This window comes from Podarcis melisellensis (assembly GCF_964234715.1).
Source record: "Podarcis melisellensis genome assembly, chromosome: 2".
Taxonomy (NCBI): Eukaryota; Metazoa; Chordata; class Lepidosauria; order Squamata; family Lacertidae; genus Podarcis; species Podarcis melisellensis.
The window spans coordinates 64,682,252-64,701,585 of NC_138529.1; the positions used below are offsets into that span (position 1 = coordinate 64,682,252).

At 39.9% G+C, this 19,334-nt stretch overlaps 1 protein-coding gene across 2 annotated transcripts in view; it reads left to right on the forward strand.

Annotated features, from left to right (window-relative positions):
• SGCD (sarcoglycan delta) overlaps window positions 1-17,130 on the forward strand; it is a 371,263-nt gene extending 354,133 nt beyond the window's left edge. For both annotated transcript variants that reach the window (XM_081901134.1, XM_081901133.1), the window contains 2 exons: window positions 14,475-14,598; window positions 16,526-17,130. In XM_081901134.1, the coding sequence (XP_081757260.1) occupies window positions 14,475-14,598; window positions 16,526-16,699 (298 nt within the window). In that variant the 3' untranslated portion in view covers window positions 16,700-17,130. The remainder of the gene's footprint in view (window positions 1-14,474; window positions 14,599-16,525) is intronic.
• Window positions 17,131-19,334: the final 2,204 nt, after the last annotated feature.

Sequence of the window (19,334 nt, forward strand, 5' to 3'; positions counted from 1 at the left end):
TGATAGTGCACGTCAGTTCCTGACTCAGTCCATTTTTTAAATGATATACTTTGTCAGGTGGGACAGTGAAGTGATGGCACTTCTCTGTTTTCAGTGACTGAACACAGACAATAAATTTAACCAGTGTTAAAGAGGGAAAGATGTGCATGATGATTTGCTTAGTGTGAACTGTAGACGTGAGTTAACATGAAAATGAAGACAAATACATATGACCATTTAATTCTAATGCAGGGAAAGAGAACAATGCCACAGCAGTGCCTTTATGTTTATTTACTGGCTGTAAGCATACCAAGGAAGATAGTGACACAGCATGGTGTTTTGCAGAATGACAATATACAGTGGTTTCTGGGAACATACTAATTGAATAGGTACAAACAGCTTCTTTTCATTTAGAGGCATTGGTTATCATGGGGAAAATTTACATTTCCTGTGCCAGCCCAACTAAAAGGAATGGAAATTATTCAAAAGCAATAATAGCAAATAATGGCTCCACTGGATTATATCCCATGTGATTAATGAACTACCGAGAGCATATGAAGCAGAATATTTGTTCAAGTACCTATTTTGCAATCACAGACCATAACCATCTCCAGCTGCATGTACCATGTTGGAATCATGCATTCTGGTTGTACTGATAATGATCAGATTACTGTATAAATATCTTCAATAACTTGTAGTTGTTGGAATAACACTGTTTTTGAAGGTGCTTGCTGAACTTACTATTCATTGCACAATGGCTATTGCATAGGGTACTTCAGTTTTACCTTTAATTCAAATTGGAAGGAGAAAGGAAACACATTCAAAAAGCATGCCATGAGACAAAGTAATAACATCCTTCCTGGCAGCATACCGTATTTTCCGCCCTATAGGACGCACTTTTTCCCCTCCAAAAATGAAGGGGAAATGTGTGAGAGTCCTATGGGGCGAATGCAGGCTTTCGCTGAAGCCTGGAGAGCGAGAGGCGTCAGTGTGCACTGACCCCTCTCGATCTCCAGGCTTCAGGAAGCTATTCGCAAGCCTTGCGTGCCCGGCGGGAGTTCCCACGGGCGCGCAAGGCTTGCGGGCGGCAGCCTGCAGCGCGGAGCACGGGGCGCCCTCCGGAGGACGGCCTGTGCTTCGCGCAGGTATCGGCAAGCCTTGCGTGCCTGGCGGGAGTTGCCGCCGGGCGCGCAAGGCTTGCTGATAGTAGCCTGTTCTGGGGTCGGGGAAGCTCGGGCCCGCGGCTGGGGGGATATTTTTTTTTTATTAATTTTCCCCCCAAAAAATGAGGTGTGTCCTATGGGCCAGTGTGCCCTATAGGGCGAAAAATACGGTATTTTCTCTCTATAAAATGTTACGGAGAAGATGAATGGAAGAAAGAATAAATGTTCTGTTGTGGAGACAGCTACATTACTATGGACCATAATATTGTATCATGGTTCCTGAATGGCTGTATTGGGGGATATTTGGAAACAGCATAGTTAAAAATAATAATCTGGATGCCTCCTTGACTCTGGTGTATTATTTCTATTGATTACTAAGCTCCATACTTCCAGAAACCACAGGATGCAAGCAGATGTAGGTGGAATGTACTTTGGTGTAAAATGCATACAGAATATTTCACGAAGCCAACAGGTTTAAAATGGCTGCTTCTGTATACTTCAATAACAACACATTCTTTTTCTGTTTCATGATTGCAATGAAACTGGTTTATCAATATTAAACAATTGGAGATATCCTGTGGAGGTTGGTTCTGGAACTATATATAACTTTTTACAAGAATGATTTTTTTTTTTTTTACAACTCACCATTACATTGCAATCAGATCGAAAAAAACACACTTTGGAATGACTGAAATTAATACTACAGACAGGGATTCCAGTCTGAACCATTTGACAACTCAAACCACTGTACTCTAAAATCAGGATGAAGAGTGTTATTATTTCAGGAGAAATCCCAGTGCTAGGTGTATCAAAATGGACTTCAGAAATATTTGGGCAAAAATAGGAGCTCCTAAAACTCTTTCTTTGATGCTTCAAGCTTCCGAACTTCATGGCATGTATGAACTGATTGCTATTCATTTCTCTCACTGACTGCACTTGACTTATGGAGCAATCCTTACTCCTGGCTGGGGAACAGTGAGTCCAAACAGGGTAGTGGAACCAGGGCTGCGTCTGAAGCCCTGCTGCTTGTGCTGGCCAAGGCAGAAGGTGGGTTGCGGGAGTTCTTTCCTGAAATTCCTGTGCCAGCTCAAGGCTGACATGTCGCTTAAGTCCAGAGCAAGCCATTCTCTGGTTGCTGGACCAATTTAGTATCCTTGTCTAAAGGCAAGTGACGGGTTTTGTAAATTTCTGCCTGGTCAAGTCGAGGAACCATTTTTATTTTTCGCCAATTTCCAACTGAAATTGCTTCATGAATTATCTGTTGAAATGCTTTGACAGGATCAGCTTATTATGCATTATAGTTAATTTAGGATACTTTAACTCTAAAGACAGTCAATGCACTGTGTGTGAGAGGTAATAATATTTTAAAATGAGAACTCTTTGGGGATGATTATTGTTTTCAGTGGTGTATAATTTCATGCATTCATAGCAACCCCAGGAGGTGTTGTTAACAAATGGGTTGCTTTAACGATTTCTGGCTGTTGGATCATGCATATAATCCCTTCTATCATATGCACACTAGTAATCACAGGACTCCCATGTAAGACATAATGCAAAGCTCATATTCCTACCAACAGACTGGGAAAGCTTCTGTATTTGGAAACTAAGAAAGCTACCCAATGTGTTAGACAGCATGTTGTGAGCATAACTTGTGTTAGTCTTTAAGCTGCTAGAAGACCCTTCATTGTATTTAAGAAGTTGATTATACCTTGACTACTGCATTTGTTCATTTAGGAGCTTTGCTGTGCAAAGAGAACATGAAGTAAAAGCAACAACATAAACCCTGGTGTCCAAATTCACAGCCTGCCTTCCCTTTGCTTGTTTGCTAGAGCTAAAATAGAAGTAAATTGAAAACCCTGTAAAAATAAGACTGCCCTGAGAGAAATGATTCAGTCACTGTATGAGCTGCTGAGAATCAGTTCTATTTTTTTATTTACTGTATCTCACCTCACTGTGACCCTGTCCTGTAGGAGCTCTAATTACATCACTTCACCACCTAGTGAGACGTTATTGAATAGTTTACTCCATAATAGCAAGATCTAGCTTTGCCTGGGAAAGGAGACAGAACTGGAGATAGCAATGGGTAAAAATAAACAGTGAACACCACACATTTAATAGTTTCTTATCTTGGCAAAGAATCCATTGGACCTAGCTAGTGAAGTGTATTATGATTTTAAAATCTTATTTTGCTTAAATGTGATTGCCTTGAAAATAGAACCAGGGCAATTGCTTTGCCAGGAAGTGCTTCTGTTTTATTAATCGGCTTGCAATATAAATAGATTTGTCGGGCATATAAACTCCTACATGCCACACATGTACCGCTCTATCTCCTTCTTGAATTAAAATAAAATGGTATGAAACCAGTGTAGGGCACACACAATATCTGATATGTTACATCTGACTCTGGAGTTGTCACTGAAACAGCCATGCTTTTTACCTAGGCAGCCAGAAGGAAGACACACAGCCAGAGATGGCTGAGTAAACACAGCTTTACTGGAGTGGACAGTATCATTTAGGAAACGTAGCCCTAGGAAAAATAGGAAAAACATAGGCTTTCTGAGAAAATGAAAATAAGTGAGTGGGAACTACTAGAAAAATATTTTTTAAAAGAGTATAATAATGTTAAATGTACAAGCGGGGATAAATTTATGAACACAGGTCAAAAAGGGAAAAGGAGGGGGGATGTCAGTGATGTCAAGGAAAGATAGGGTGGGAAGTCTTATGATAGGAAATGATTAGAGATGTTTTATTGTTGCAACAGACAATTATTATTATAATAGATGTTGTAAGGTAAAGGTAAAAGGGGTTAAGTCCAGTCAAAGGTGATTATGGGATGCGGCGCTCATCTCGCTTTTAGGCCAAAGGTCATGTGGCCAGAATAACTAAAGCACTTCCGGCACAATGGGACACTATAACGAGTGCCAAAGCGCACCAAAATGCTGTTTACCTTCCCACCACAGTGGTACCTATTTATCTACTTGTGCTGGTGTGCTTTTGAACTGCTAGGTTGGCACGTCCTAATAGATGTTGTATTAGATGTTCAGAAGAGTTGATAAAGAAAACTAGAATAACACAGTAAGAAATGATTGTATGTAATGAAAAATGCAAAAAAACAAAAGGCACCATGGGCTTTCTGGCAGTCAGGTTTAGTAAACATCTTTTTACAGAGAAAGAATTGGAAACAGTCTTCTTGCATACCCAATACTGATATTGTGCCTGATGGTATCTGACCATTTTCTCTCTCTAATGTAATCCTGGTATAGCTGCTATTTTTTTAATCAAATCTGTTTCAGTGGCCAGTAATGTGTAGCTGTATCACTTCATGAGCTGTTGTGCTGGACTTCAGGGATGCTGCAGAATATTTGGATATCAGGCATATCATAGCAACAAAGGTGGTCTGAATGTCTTATTTTTGGAGTGAGGAGGTTTCTCACTCTTTGAAGTGCTCACTCTACTTCCACATTGCAATGGGATTCCTAGGCGTAAGCTAAAAGCTTCAAATCTACACGCACTGAGGAAGCTCTCTAATGAATTCAGCTTTTGAATAGACATTTAGGATTCCACTGAAAGTCTTTTCCAAAGCATCTGAAATTAGTGCCAGACCACTGAGACCCATTTGCAAAATGGAGAGTATGCCAGGGTCAACTAACAGATCTTTATTTATTCAAGACATTTCTAAGCTGTTTAATTATTCACATTTCTTAGCAGTGTACATAAAAACCATCTACAGAAAATGAGATAATAAAACAAATTACCAAAAAACCAAATACTACCTTAAAATGCCTGCTAGAACAAGAAAGTAGTTTTCATGCACCTGAAGTCCAGCAAGGAAGGTGCCTGTCTAATCTCAGTTGGGAGAGAGTTCTACAGACTTGGGCCCACTACATTGCCTCTTATACCAGGGGTAGCCAACAATTGTTGGGCTTTAATTCCCATAGTCCTTGTCTATTGGTCGTGCTGGCTAGGGTTGATAGAAGTTGGAGTTCAGCAACATCTGGCTACCTCTGTCTTACATTACAATCACTCTTTTTGCAATAGTGATATGTTGTTGGTATTCATCTGTCTCGAGAGACAATGGAGTGTGTGTCTAGGGGTGAATTCAAACTGCTGTTTTATCTCCGGGCCGCATGAGTGGGCAGTGTGTATGTAGGTCCTAGGCTCCTCTTGACCTCACTGATGTGGTCCAGAGGAAAGCAGCTTGGCTGCAAGAGTTGCCGGAAGGAGGTTACAAGATGCCATCCAGCCATCTTAGGAACTCCACTCCAGTTTTGTGTAGAGTTTACTGCTAAGCCTTTTCTTCTCCCGAAGATAGCCCACAAGGCAACAGAGGTTTGGGATCAGAGTTTTCCTTCTACATAGGGTATTTTCCCAGACTGACAAGCCCCTTCATTATATCCACATGCCAACAGTAGTAGTCAAGGAACAAGGCAAATGGTTCTTCCAGATTCTTTTTTTAAAAATCAACTGCCAACATATGTCACAGGTGATCTATTAATATTGGACTTGCATTACTAGACCTGGTCAGTACTGAGCAGAGTCTTGGCAGTTGCTACTGAACTCTGTATGCCATCATTTATAGTTGGCCCACCAAATCATTAATCATACAGTCGGCCACCAAGTTATCATTAGCCTGATAAACTTGGTGGATTTACAACAAAAAAAAAAATAAAATCAGAATTGTAGCCAATGCAAGCCCTACTCAGAGTAGACATTTAATTAATAGACATGACCATCCTAGGTTCATTAATTTTGTTCCTCTACTCTGAGTATAACTTAGTTGGATACAACCCTGTGTTGTAACGTTACTACCTTGTGGAATGTGAATAAATTCCTTCTCTCAGGAAAATTGAGCTCATCGTGCTGATATCTTCCAAATCTCTGCGGTTTTGTCTTGTCACTCTTTCAGGAAGTATTATTTTATTTCCTTACACAAAGTCTTAGCCCCTGTGCTTCCAGAATCCTTTTTTTTTAAATAAAAAAAACCTGACACAACACTCACTGCAAAGCAGCACACATCAATAGCAGCATCTTGTTCTTTATGTAATTCATCTGGTGATAATGGCACCTGTAATTATTTTTGAGGGCTAACAATGGTCACAAATGGTGCTGGACTCATAATTGGGTCATACATTCTGAGCATCACCTGGGAACACTTGAAAAAATGGTTCTAAAGTGATTTGCATTTCTTTGTACATGAGCATTCTTGTGGTTCCACTTCAGAATTTGTCTCTCAATTGATGCCGACAATATAAATATAAAAGATCTACGAAAAACATACAAATAATTACAAAAAAGAAGCATAGCCCCACAATCTAGCTGCAGCTTTTTCAGCCAGTTGAAGTTTCTGAACACTTTTCAAAGACAGCCCCATGTATGCTTACGCAGAAATAAGTCACATTGCGTTCAGCCAGACCTATTTCATAGCAACTGTATTTTAAGATTGCAGCCTAAATGCCATGATAACCTTTGAGCTTGAGCAAGTGGAAACTGCATATACAAAATCCCCTGTATTCATAGAAAATGTATCACTTGAAATGTATGTATTCTACATCTTGTCTGTTTTCTTTAACATATATTGTTAGTGTCATTTCCCCCATCTGAAAATGACAGACAACTGAAAGCGGTATTCATTTCTGATCCAAAGAGCATCAATTTTACTCCTAAGGAGTTGTTGCTGACAGCTACAGAAAAGGTTTAGTGAAGTGTGAAAACTGACATTAAGTAAATAAGCACTCATTTTCCTGGTGGTGCTGTGGGCGGCGGGGGGGGGGGGAGGAATCCATGAGGGCTCAAACAAAATGTTTGGGCAGTTGAAATATTGAATGTTTCTTGTTAATTAAAACAGGAGCAACATGCCCAAGTAAATGAATTAAGTCTTCATTAACCAACTTAACTGAATCATTACCAATTGACTCTGCACAAATGAATAAGCCACAGATGTAGTACCATGTCAGGAGGTCTTCAAACTATTCTTCAAAAATTGCCATCAGGTTATAGAAGCTTTATTATGCTAAGAAAGTTTTTCAAATTGAGCTAGTGTGATCTGAGTTCAAATGTTTAATAGGATGTCACACTGGGACATACAGATAGATCTGTATTATAGTACATGTATGGTTCCACATTTAAATGCACTGTAAAGTTCACTGGGTGACCTTGTACAGTCACTGCCTCTCAGTCTAACCTACCTCACATCTTTATTGTGGGTATTGAATGAGGAGCAGGAAAACCATGTATAACACCTTGAGCCCCTTGGAGAAAAAGGTAGGATATAAATGCAATAAATAAATATGAGTCAGTATAGTAGCCAGAAAGCTTGGCGAGAAACCCATATTCAAAGATTTAGTTGCAGACTAATACTGGACAAGTCACACGTTCCTATTATCAATTTCATAATTGATAAAAAAAATATGAACAGGGAAAAATGAAGATTGCAAAAAAAAAAACTGCAATCATTTGAATTGGTAGTGCAATATAAATGTAAAGGTAAAGGGACCCCTGACCATTAGGTCCAGTCGCAGACGACTCTGGGGTTGAGGCGCTCATCTCGCTTTACTGGTCGAGGGAGCCGGCGTACAGCTTCCGGGTCATGTGGCCAGCATAACTAAGCAGCTTCTGGCGAACCAGAGCAGCGCACAGAAACACCGTTTACCTTCCCACCACAGCGGTACCTATTTATCTACTTGCACTTTGACGTGCTTTCGAACTGCTAGGTGGGCAGGAGCAGGGACCAAGCAACGGGAGCTCACCCCATCACAGGGATTCGAACCACCAACCTTCTGAATGGCAAGCTCTAGGTGTGGAATAGTGGGTAGACATGGCAGACGACACAGCGATGTCTCCAAAGCAGCTCTTTATTTTGTAAGCTGGAACAGCAAACTGAACAGCAAACAGCTCAGCCGGCCTGCTTTTATAGGCAGCCGGCTGTCAACATTGTAGCAACAACAACCCAGAGTTTCCCGCCTAAAATAACTGACGTGGACCTGAGTGAAAACTATCTACAGACCTGAGTGAAAACTATCTACAGTATCCCCCTGCTGGCCCAGGGGGAACTTCACTACATAACACTAGGCTCTGTGGTTTAACCCACAGCGCCACCTGTATTTGACTAGGCGTTTACTGTGCACATCCCTAAAGCAGCAGTGTTGGTTTGCACAGTGGCATTTGCCTATTCCAGCCTCACTGCCATATTCTCATTGGTAAAAGACAGGATTGTAAAACTGGCATAGTATCTTGTTCATCTTTAGATCATCTTAGCTTTCATCCTATATATGTGTATTCAGGCCTAAGCAACTGCCCAGAAGCTTCTTTTTGGTAATTATTGTCTTTTGTATTCATTTTCACTGTACTTTTAAGTATCATGCTATTATGTGTTATGCAGGAATTGGATAGAGGAATTAGTACAGAGCACTGTGTCTTTCCTTTTATTTTCCTATCTTAGCATACTGAAAAATCAATCTCTGGAAACTTCCTTGCAGTGAGCTGACATAATGTTGTTGTTGTTGTTAATGATTTAATTTATTACATGGCCTTCACCAGTAAGGATATTCTAGCCTTCTCCGACCTGATGCCCTCCGGATTTTTGGATGACGTACTGTAATCCCATTGGCCATACTGGATGGGCTGATGGGAGTTGGGAGTTCCAAACACCTGGAGGGCGCCAGATTCAACCTGCTCAGATATGTTTTAGATAGATCCGGTTCTTCCCTAGAACTTTATAATGGTCTGCTTCTGCTCAATATCCATGTGTGGCACTTTCCATTGTTCCAGAGAGAAAGGCTCATTTCCTTCGTCCTCTCTCACTATCCCTAGATTAGCAAAACAGCCACTATTTGTGTATCTTCAAACATGTATGTGATTTTTCATTTGTTATGATCTCTTTTCTGGGCTCCAGCAACATAAGGAAAGTTTTGAAATGCAGACTAGGAAATGCCTTCTTGTTCAAAATCATTGACGGCCAGTTGGGAGTTCCACTGGTCTCCTTCTGTTGTACTGATGAGGAGTTTAACCAGCCACTGATGCTGTTTTTGCAAGCCAGCCCCCTCTCTTGTACTTCAAGAGAGTTGTACAGTACATAGTTTCAAACCCTGGATCATAATAACTTGGTTCAGAATTCAGCTGCACCTAAGCTGAGTTAGCAGCGTCATTGTTGGAAACTGCCTAGTGATTAAGACTGTCAAACAGAAGAACATGTCAAACTAAAATACAGGCTAATACCAAGATAATAATGCATCTTTGTTTATATCCGTAATTAATGCTGTTGAAGAAAGTATGCCGAAAAGCTTGTGTAAGCAAGGTTTATCTCTGTTGAATGAGATTAGCATTGTATGTCACCGTTTAAACAGTAATTAGTGCATTTCATTAGAACATAATTGAAAATGAGATTGATGCTTGTGCCATGCAATAAATAATCATGATAAATATTTTATTGTGAGCCATGATATTCAAGGTATGTTTACAAAGCACTTGGTTGTGTTTGTATTTTTATAGAATTCCATATGTATTATGAGCTGCAGTGATTAAGAAAGAGTCTCCTGAATGACTAATTTCTTTCTTTTTACATACTTGGCTCTGAGACAAGCTCACTCTGCTTTAAGTATGCCTGAGGTCAGGCTAGATATCCACCTCCTCCCTAACACTTTTGCAGAATAGTTTGTCCCCCATGAAGATGGCGGGGAGGGTTTTTGTCGACCTTCAGGGCAAAAGCAAATTCTAAGAACTCCTGGGTAAGGATAAGCTTACCATTCATGATAAGATGACCGAAGATTTCTTTCAGTGTGGTGTAGTGGTTAAGAGTGGTAGTCTCGTAATCTGGTGAACCGGGTTCGCTTCCCCGCTCCTCCACATGCAGCTGCTGGGTGACCTTGGGCTAGTCACACTTCTCTGACGTCTCTCAGCATCACTCACTTCACTGAGTGTTTGTTGTGGGGGAGGAAGCAAAAGGAGATTGTTAGCTGCTTTGAGACTCCTCAAGGGGAGTGAAAGTCAGGATATCAAATCCAAAAAACCAACAACTTTGAAACTGCTTCAGGTAGTAGGAAGCTGACCTCAGTACCCAGTGACATTACCTTCCAATGTGACACTGAATGTCCCTATGGAAGTACTGTAGAATGGCATGGCATCATCTCAGGAACATTCAGGGGGAAAGAGTGAATATGGCTCCTTTCCTTCCCTCCCCCCCAAAAAAAAACACCAAGAAAGTTTGTGGGAACAATGTTTCATCCTTATGTGTGTTAAGCACTGTTAAGGTATGTCGCATTGTTGGTTCTTCCTCTTACGTGTAGGAGATTAATCCTTCCATTTCTGTGACTTTTTAAAGCATATGATGTGTGCGATGTATGAATGCATACAACACTGAAGATGCAAAGCAAACTAGAGTTGCTGCTTAAAAACAGGCATGATGGGCAATTTATTCCTAACCTTTTGTTCTACAGTTCCTAAGACCACTTCACTTCTGGATTTTGTTTTTGTAGCCTTTGAAAGGATGCAGTGGAGCTGAACATCACTGAACTATTTCAGAATCAGAGATGGCTTTTGGCAGTTCTCACCATGAGACCTTGGATTGATGATTGTGTATCATATTTGCTAGTTGCTTTTCTTACAAGACAACTCAAAATGACTTTCATTAAAACCAATTAAAAACAATAAAAAACCAAAAGACTAAAAATTGTGATCCCACAGTTCTATCTGCCATCATGGCTCAGGGGTGGTTGAGCCAACAGACCCACCCCTGGATGCAAGAATTGACTGAAGCATCAACTATGCAGTATCTCTGCATCTCAAACCAAAACCCTTTCCAGTCAGAATATGTATTTCTGATTACAGACATGTTATCTCACTCCATGGTAATCAAACAGTGAGGTCCAAATATCAGAATGAAAATGTATTTATGACTATAACATCTTCAAGCCAAAGGCATGTTGTTTAATTAACTTTTGATCAATAGGCAAAATTGTTGCATCTTCCTTTGAATGGGACTGGAGGAGATAATTGGTTCTTTGGAAGATGACACATAAATATCAGAATCACATAGGCATGTCAGTCTGGATAGGAAGCCCATTGATTTTAACAAAACAAATATCACATTCCCAGCCTCAGATAGTAGTTAGTTGTCTGGAAATTGATTTGGCTGTAGGACTGTTTGACGTAGTTATTTACTAATTAAGGTGTGACATAGTTGATGATGTGGCTAATTTTCTGCCCAACGTGAAATATTATAGTGCCATTAGAAATAATTAAACACAGAAGAAATAATAACCCAGAGTTGGTGCAATGCATAGTTCAAGTTCAATGCAAAGTCTGCCTGGATTTATAGATGATAGAGATAGATAGATAGATAGATAGATAGATAGATAGATAGATAGATAGATAGATAGATGATAGATGGATGGATAGACAGACAGACAGACAGACAGACAGACAGACAGACAATAATATTCCTATAGGCATAAGCTGATGAGCAGTTTAGATTAAAGAATGCTCTTTATGAAATAAAGGGGATTTGAAATAGAAAGCTAAATAAAAATGAATAGCAATACATATGGTCATATCCAATGTTCGTATCAAAGTGCACCCATGGAATTAATAGACATGAATAACTTGTCAATTAATTCCAATAGGTCTTCTCTAACTTATTCAGGTACAGCCCATCATCTACTATAGTTCATTAAGAACATTAGACATTTGAGAGGTTAACGGTCTCTCTTTCAAAGTATACGCCAATATTTAATTTTTAAAATACTATCTCACCTTTAAATATGGATTTCCAAAAAACATTGAAACAATAAACAAAAACAAAACAAAAACAGAACCCCTAAAAAAAAAGCATAGAACAGCAACTCTAAAGCTGGTTGAAGGCCTGGCTAAATAAAAAATAAGTCTTAGTCTGGCATCTAACACCTATATAGCTAAATGCCCCCATGAGTATCCCAGGAAAGAGAATTAAACAGTTAGGGTACCATCACTGAAAAGTTCCTTTCACCAATTGCCACCGGTTTGGTTTTATATAGTGATGTGGCCCAGAGAAGGGCCTTTGAAGCAGATCTAAACACATAGCATAGCATATAGAACGCAGTAGCCCTGAATCTCAGACTGCATAGGAGTGAATACAGCACTTGGAATTCTACTCATAAGCAAACGGAAAGCCAATGAAACAGAGCTGTTTTAAAACTGGGAAAAGGCATTGCCATTCCTTTCCTGTTACCAAGTCTCTTCACCTCACTGTGTAAAATAGATTCTTGCCAGCAACAAGTTGTTTGGATATGCCTAGTTTGATAGGAGCCTGCCTGCCTTTTATCTGATATACTGATATCTGGTCCATCTAGTTCCGTACTTACCAGCACTGACTGGCATTGGTCCATCTGGGATTTTAGACAGGAGTCTTTCCCGCAGTATATTGAGGTACCACGGCTTCAAGTAGGGACTTTCTGCAGGCAGATCATTTGCTCTGCCAGTTGATTACAGCCATTCCTCAGTGCAGCTTGCCTTGCCAATGCCACCCTGCCATGGAATCAATGAGTGCTTATGAGTGCTTATGTCTGCAGGGTTGGGCCTCACCATTGTCCATAGTGAACTGAGACTCACCTGAACACACCCAGTATTCCTCTATGTTTGCAAATTGCAAAAGAAGATCAGCAGAAGTAGGGGAGCTAGTCTCTCATCAAGGAACCCCTGGTAAAGTTTTCAAATAACCCATGATTCCCCGCCCCCGCCCCAAAAAGGAAAATGAGAATAATACCGGACAATATTTTATGGTTGTTGTGCAATAATGTTTGATAGTTGACATATAATGGCATTTTATAAGATTTGATAGATCACATGCAGTGGGAATTACTAGTATTTAAGAGTCAGCAGGTTATAAGATTTCATATTAGAAGCCCATTTAAAAAAGAAGAAAAAAGAAAAAGAAAAAAATCAAGATATATCAGTATGTCTAACATAGCTGAACTTTCAGCTAAGAATTAATTTCACACTGAAAATATGAGTTCAATTTTTGCTTCAAAATCTGTCCTTAACTTTAAAAATGGGCAAAATTTAAAGGTTTGGGATGTGTTGGATATTTGAAAATATTTATTTCCTATCTACTTAGGAAAGCAAAGGAAGCACTATAGTCTGTGCTGCTGGAGGCAGATGTAATGCAGAAAATATGATCTTTGCTGTCCTCGTTTTGGAGTGATTAATGAGGTTGTGTATGATGCAGGAAATGAAAACTAGAAATCTGGATAAGTAATGACTGCTCCAACAGAATGAATTCCTCTGAAACTACAGAACATACTGATATGCTGACCTCCAATAAATTACATTGCAAGTTTTCAAACAAGCTAGGAAAAATAAAGTTTTGCTTTTTTGTTGATGACTACTTCTGCAGAGCTTCAGTGATAATCTGAAGGCACTTCCTAAGAAGGTACATGGTTGCCACTGGCTGTTTTGATTTAAGACTGCAATGTCCTAAACATGAATTTTAAAGATTCTGGGAAGTTAAGCAGAACTTTTTGCACTGCTGTTAAGACTAGTCATGAAACAGTAAGACAGGGAGATAAGCAATGAATATGCTTTGATATTTGTTTGGTGGATCAGGCTCCACAGTTGGGTTGTACACCAACCCAATTTAGATCACCCAGTAGCATCACTGCAATTTTCCTTTTCATTTTTTTAAGAAAAGGAAAAAGAGAGAAGAAAGACGGAGAGGTTAAGAGAGTACGGGAAAGAAAATGGTGAATTATAGAAAAATGCAGTATATACGGTATATATATAGTATAAAGGACGGAGGTTAGAGCTGAAACTACTACTCTAGTCTGGGTTTGTTGTTTGCTGTTTGTTTTTCTATTTGCATTTTGGTTAAAAGATAAAATGCTAGGTATAATAAAAAAGGAGAATTTCCTGGATGCCAAGATCTAGTTTGGGGCAATAACTCTTTGGTGCGAGAACTCCAGCAGAGATTTAAAATCACAAAATATGCAGCAAAGTAAAGTGTGGAAATATAAACTTTTAGACCTTTAAAATACCCCCTTCTAAACTGATGCAAGCTGGTGTTCAGGATGCCACATGCCTTCTTACAGAATAGTAACATGAATGAAATGTAGTCTGATACGAACCTAACACTAGATCATGTTAATGTGACAGACGTGCACTCTATAAAGATAGTCACAGATTCGTTGTTAGAGATGTGTGAAATGCAACAACATCAAAATGTGTTTTAGTGGGCATGCTCTTTAGCATCTTAGCATCAGGTCGTAACGGAGCCTATTAAATTCAAGGAATATATATAGTTCTCTATTACAAACAAGTTTCCAGGAGAAATAAAGGAAGTAATATGAACCCTTCTTGATGTTTCAGACTTGAGTCACCAACACGCTTTCTGGTGATGGAGGCTCCCAAGGGAGTTGAAATCAATGCAGAAGCCGGCAACTTGGAAGCTACGTGTAGGACAGAGCTCAAGCTGGAATCCAAAGATGGAGAGGTAGGTAGAACGCTAAGTAAATCTCCAAGTGAATAATCTGGGCCTTCCATGAGAGCCTTTTATTTTTAATTACTGTTGTACAGTGTGCAGTATCTTCAGGTAGTTTGTAGGTTTAAAAAATGGGATGACGGTGTTCACTTAAGCAATTCTATTTAGCACTGCAGCTAAAAAGAAGTGGTAGGTTTAGCATGTGTGTTAGAGCTCCTTGTAGGAATGATGGAACTCATTGTATGCAGACTACATTCCTTCTGTACAGAATGGCGAGGTGATTCATTAGTTTTAAAGTGCTGGGATAATAGCATTGGTTGTGTGAAACAGATTTATGCAGCTGTAAAAATGTGCAGTACTACTAAATTCTCTTCTTCCTTGTCACTTTAAAGTGAGATTTACTTGACTAGCATAATTAAATCTTATATCATGCATTTTTCCAATGAGGAGCACTTAACTCACCTGTATTGATTTGTAAAGCTGAGCATCACTTTCCTATTTGAAGGAAAGGAATATGTCAGAACAAACCTTTCCGCTGTTGAAGATGCTTAAAGAGTCTGGGATTATAGCTCAACCGTTGTCCCCAAAGTATCTCAGAGTATTGTTCATTAAGGGACTTATTTGTAAATCTGCTATTTAAGAACTTTAGAGCAGCTGCAATATAATGTGAAATGAACATTATTTTAAATTTTTGTTTTCTTGTTCTGCAAAAGGTAGAATGCTTGATTCCCACTTTACAGCTCAGAGATAACTTTCAGAGAAAACAACACATGTGGCTCTTGATGCTTAATTTGAAAAATGAAACTTGTTAAAGAATGTTCCTTCTGGCCTAGATGCCATTCATTTTTATTTCCAAATGTGTGGGAGGTGGCTGTAAATATTCAGGGGTGAGTGGAGATATGGGGGCAGTCTACAAATATTCAGAGAGTCCCTCAGCCAAAAAGCAAAAAGAGGTACCAAAAGTGGCTCAGTTCTCCAGTTCCGGGAAGCTTAACTTCCATACTAATTTCTGATTTTTTGTAATGTTTCTAAAATTTAACATGAATATAGTAAGTATGCTCTACAGCTGTCCTTTTAGTTTGCTGGCATTTTATTAATTATCCAGTGGGACGCGGGTGGAGCTGTGGTCTAAACCACTGAGCCTCTTGGGCTTGCTGATCGGAAGGTCGGCGGTTCAAAACCCCACGACGGGGTGAGCTCCCGTTGCTGTGTCCCAGCTCCTGCCAACCTAGCAGTTTGAAAGCATACCAGTGCAAGTAGATAAATAGGTACCGCTGCAGCGGGAAAGTAAACGGCATTTCTGTGTGCTCTGGCACTCGTCACGGTCCTCCGTGCGCCAGTAGCGGTTTAGTCATGCTGGCCACATGACCCAGAAAACTGTCTGTCGACAAATGCCGGCTCCCTCGGCCTGAACACGAGATCAGCACCACAACCCCATAGTCGCATTTGACTGGACTTAAACGTCCAGGGGTCCTTTACCTAATTATCAAGCAAACACAACAAAATGCAAGAGGTGCACAAAACTTAAACTAGCTCTGGGAAATACTTTGTTGTGTCTGGTAAATGTGAATCCTATATCCTATCCACTATTCCTGCATTCATAGGAATAGAAAATGACGCAGCACTTTACTCATTTGCCAGACAGTAGAAAGGGGAACAGTAAGCTCTCTCTGTATCTACACATGAATTGGTGAATGCAAGATTTATATGGAGCACGAATAGTGAGTGGCAGACCAGTACTATATGTAACTTTTACATAGCATCCAGATATACACAGATTATACTATAGATCTAGCTGACTTTATTCATGTAAAAAATAAACAGATGTGTGTATGTGTGTGTTATAGAGCGAACTTCAGTCAATTCCCACTGAACGTTTTAAATCGAAGGGCTGACAAATCCATTTCAATGCTAATTTATTTTCTCTCTTCCTCTGCAGATAACGTTGGAGGCTGCAAATATCAAACTACCTAGATTGCCTCTGGGATCCTTCTCCTCTACCGGATCCAGGCAAAAAATCTACGAGCTTTGTGTGTGTCCCAACGGGAGGTTATTCCTGTCTCAAGCAGGAAGTAGTTCCACCTGCCAGATAAAGACAAGTGTCTGCCTTTGAGAGAGACTGTTTGTGACAGGCATAGCTGGCAGCACAAAGGCCTTTTTTGGCCTCCCAGATAGCCGCTGCCAACTATTTTTACTAGAACACAGAAAGCCTATCAAAGACTTTTGTGTGCGTGTGCGTGTGTGTGCGTGTGAATATATAAATATATAGATATATATAGATATAAATAAATATATATATATATCCTTTGTGTAAAATGAAGTTTCAGTACAAGAAATTCCAGGGTGACCCTCTTTGTGTAGCATTTATTGCTCCCACATCAAAATTTGAAAATGTGCAAATTGGATCCAGATCGTTCCAGGAGTATTCAAATTGTGTCATAGCAAGCCTCTATCAGTCAAGAAAATGCTTTCAAGCCTTTCCAAATTTAGTTGTACCTTACACATGACATTTTACCTGCATGGAAATAGGGAAAAAAATATGTCATTTAATGATCTGCCACATGTATAGATACTTGGCTCTGCAATTATGGCATTCCATTGTGTCTATGAAAACTAGACTGGTATGTGATCTTCACAGATGATGATGTACACAAGGTTCCTATGACTTTTCTAACTCATGTACACTTGTGTAGGTACAATGTCATGTGTGAAATAACCCTAAGTTAAAGACACACCCCCACCCGAAAAAAAGGCAGCTCAGCTTGTACCATTCCTTCTCAACCTAGGCCTGAAAGTAGAAACATCAAAGGCAAGGTACCAAACAAAAAATGTTCATAAGAATTATCAATCAGTTTAATACCCAGGAAGAACTATGAAGAGGTGAGTTGCATTGGTACCTCACTTCATAACCCATAATAGGCTCAGAAATGTTCAGACAGTAGGATGTCACAATTGTTTAACTGCTGCCTTCCCCTCCTTAGGGGATGTCACCCCCTTCCACTTTGAGAACCACGGTTTTGGTATGTAGAAATGAGATTCTCTTGTTATTTACAGTTACTTCAAAGCAAAGAGTAAACGGCCCGATTAAAGAGAGCATGATGAGACAAGCATCTCTGATTATTATCCTGCCATGAAAATCCATCAGATATGATGACAAAATTACCTACTGCTTAGGGTGCTCCAAGACACCTGTGGTTAAATTACACACTGTTCATTTTTAATTAGAAGCAAATATTGCAAGAGTGGTGTTCTGCAGCACTCTCCATAATCCTAGGCCTGATAGCAGCCACCTCGATGACAAAAAGGCCCTTCACATTTTATCTGGGTGAAGGGATTCAATGCATTTAAAGGGCCTCCGTGTGATTAAGTGCCCTTGACGTTGTGCCCATCTTCCTGGCTCTGCTCCCAACCTCCATGCCATAGCATGAATGGAAAGCTGGCAGTGCTTGTGGAGAGTCCTCCACACAACCAGTAGCCCTGTGTTACTGGGACTTCCAATCACATGGAGCACTGTTCATAAGTACATCTGGCTTAAGAGGATTCCTCAGTGCCTATAGGTGGGAGGCAGAGCTGTGAGGACAACACAAAGATAACACAGATAGCACATCAAGGAAGCAAATAACTGAGTCATATCAGTGGAGGAGTTAAGAGTTGCAAGCCATTTTATGATAAGCTGTAAAGTCCATTCAAGATACTGTTTATGAGGGCTAAAGGCCAGATGGACAAGCATGTGGTTGTAATCATGAAAAGGAGCACTAGGATCTATTCTCACACATTTGCCTGAGATGTGTCCTGGCATTTCTGCCTCTGTAGTCCATCCAGAGAGAGTGTAGGTGCATCTCATAGGTGCATCTTCAGTAAAAAGCAATTGCTTTCCCATTTCAGCAAGAGTAGGAAAAAATGGTCCCATGGAAGGAAGAAAATGATTCAGCAAAGGAGAACCTTGTATTAATAATGTTCAGCTTTCAACTATTCCAAACATGCTGCTCTCAGGACCATTACTGTCTACAGTGCAGATGACCAGGGAACTAGAATAGATTGTGCAAGTAGCATGGGATGGGATGTCCATTTGACCCACAGCAAAACATTTTTTAAAAAGTACAGAAAGTGCAGAGAAACTCTTAATGTCAGCACAAAGCAATCTGTTTCTGGTTTAAAGGCAAGATGGCCACCTTACATACAAAAATACAAGAAGAAGACAACTGACAGGTGTCTGGTTCGCCCTTTGCTGTCAACATTTCAGTTTCTGAAAACAAAAGCATTCCTCAGTTTCTGGAAATGCTTTTTTGTTATTCCAGTACTGAATGGGAATATATCTGATGGAACTTGGCAAAGTAAAGGGTCCATGTCTTTGGGGCCCTTTGGCTAGAAAGGTGGTATATAAATGTGAATTTTTAAAAACAAGTTAACTAAATTAATGGTATAAAGTGTTGTGGGGTGAGCCATAGAAAGTCAATGTCTTTTTCTTTTGTTTTGACAGCTGCACTATCAGAGATGCTTATTTTGAAGAAGTTTTTTAGTGGTTTGCATTGGTTATGACACAGTCAGTTCACTGAAAAGCAGTACAGTGAGTTCCCTTCAAAGCTGAACCCAAGGCACACTTCCCTACAGGAACTAGGGAAAAGGTGGTAATGTTTTGTTGTAGCAACAGCAACAAAGAGTCCTGTGGCACTTAAAGACTAACAAGTTTTTTGTGGCACAAAAAACTTGTGCTACAATATGTTTTACCACAGGACACTGTTTTCTCT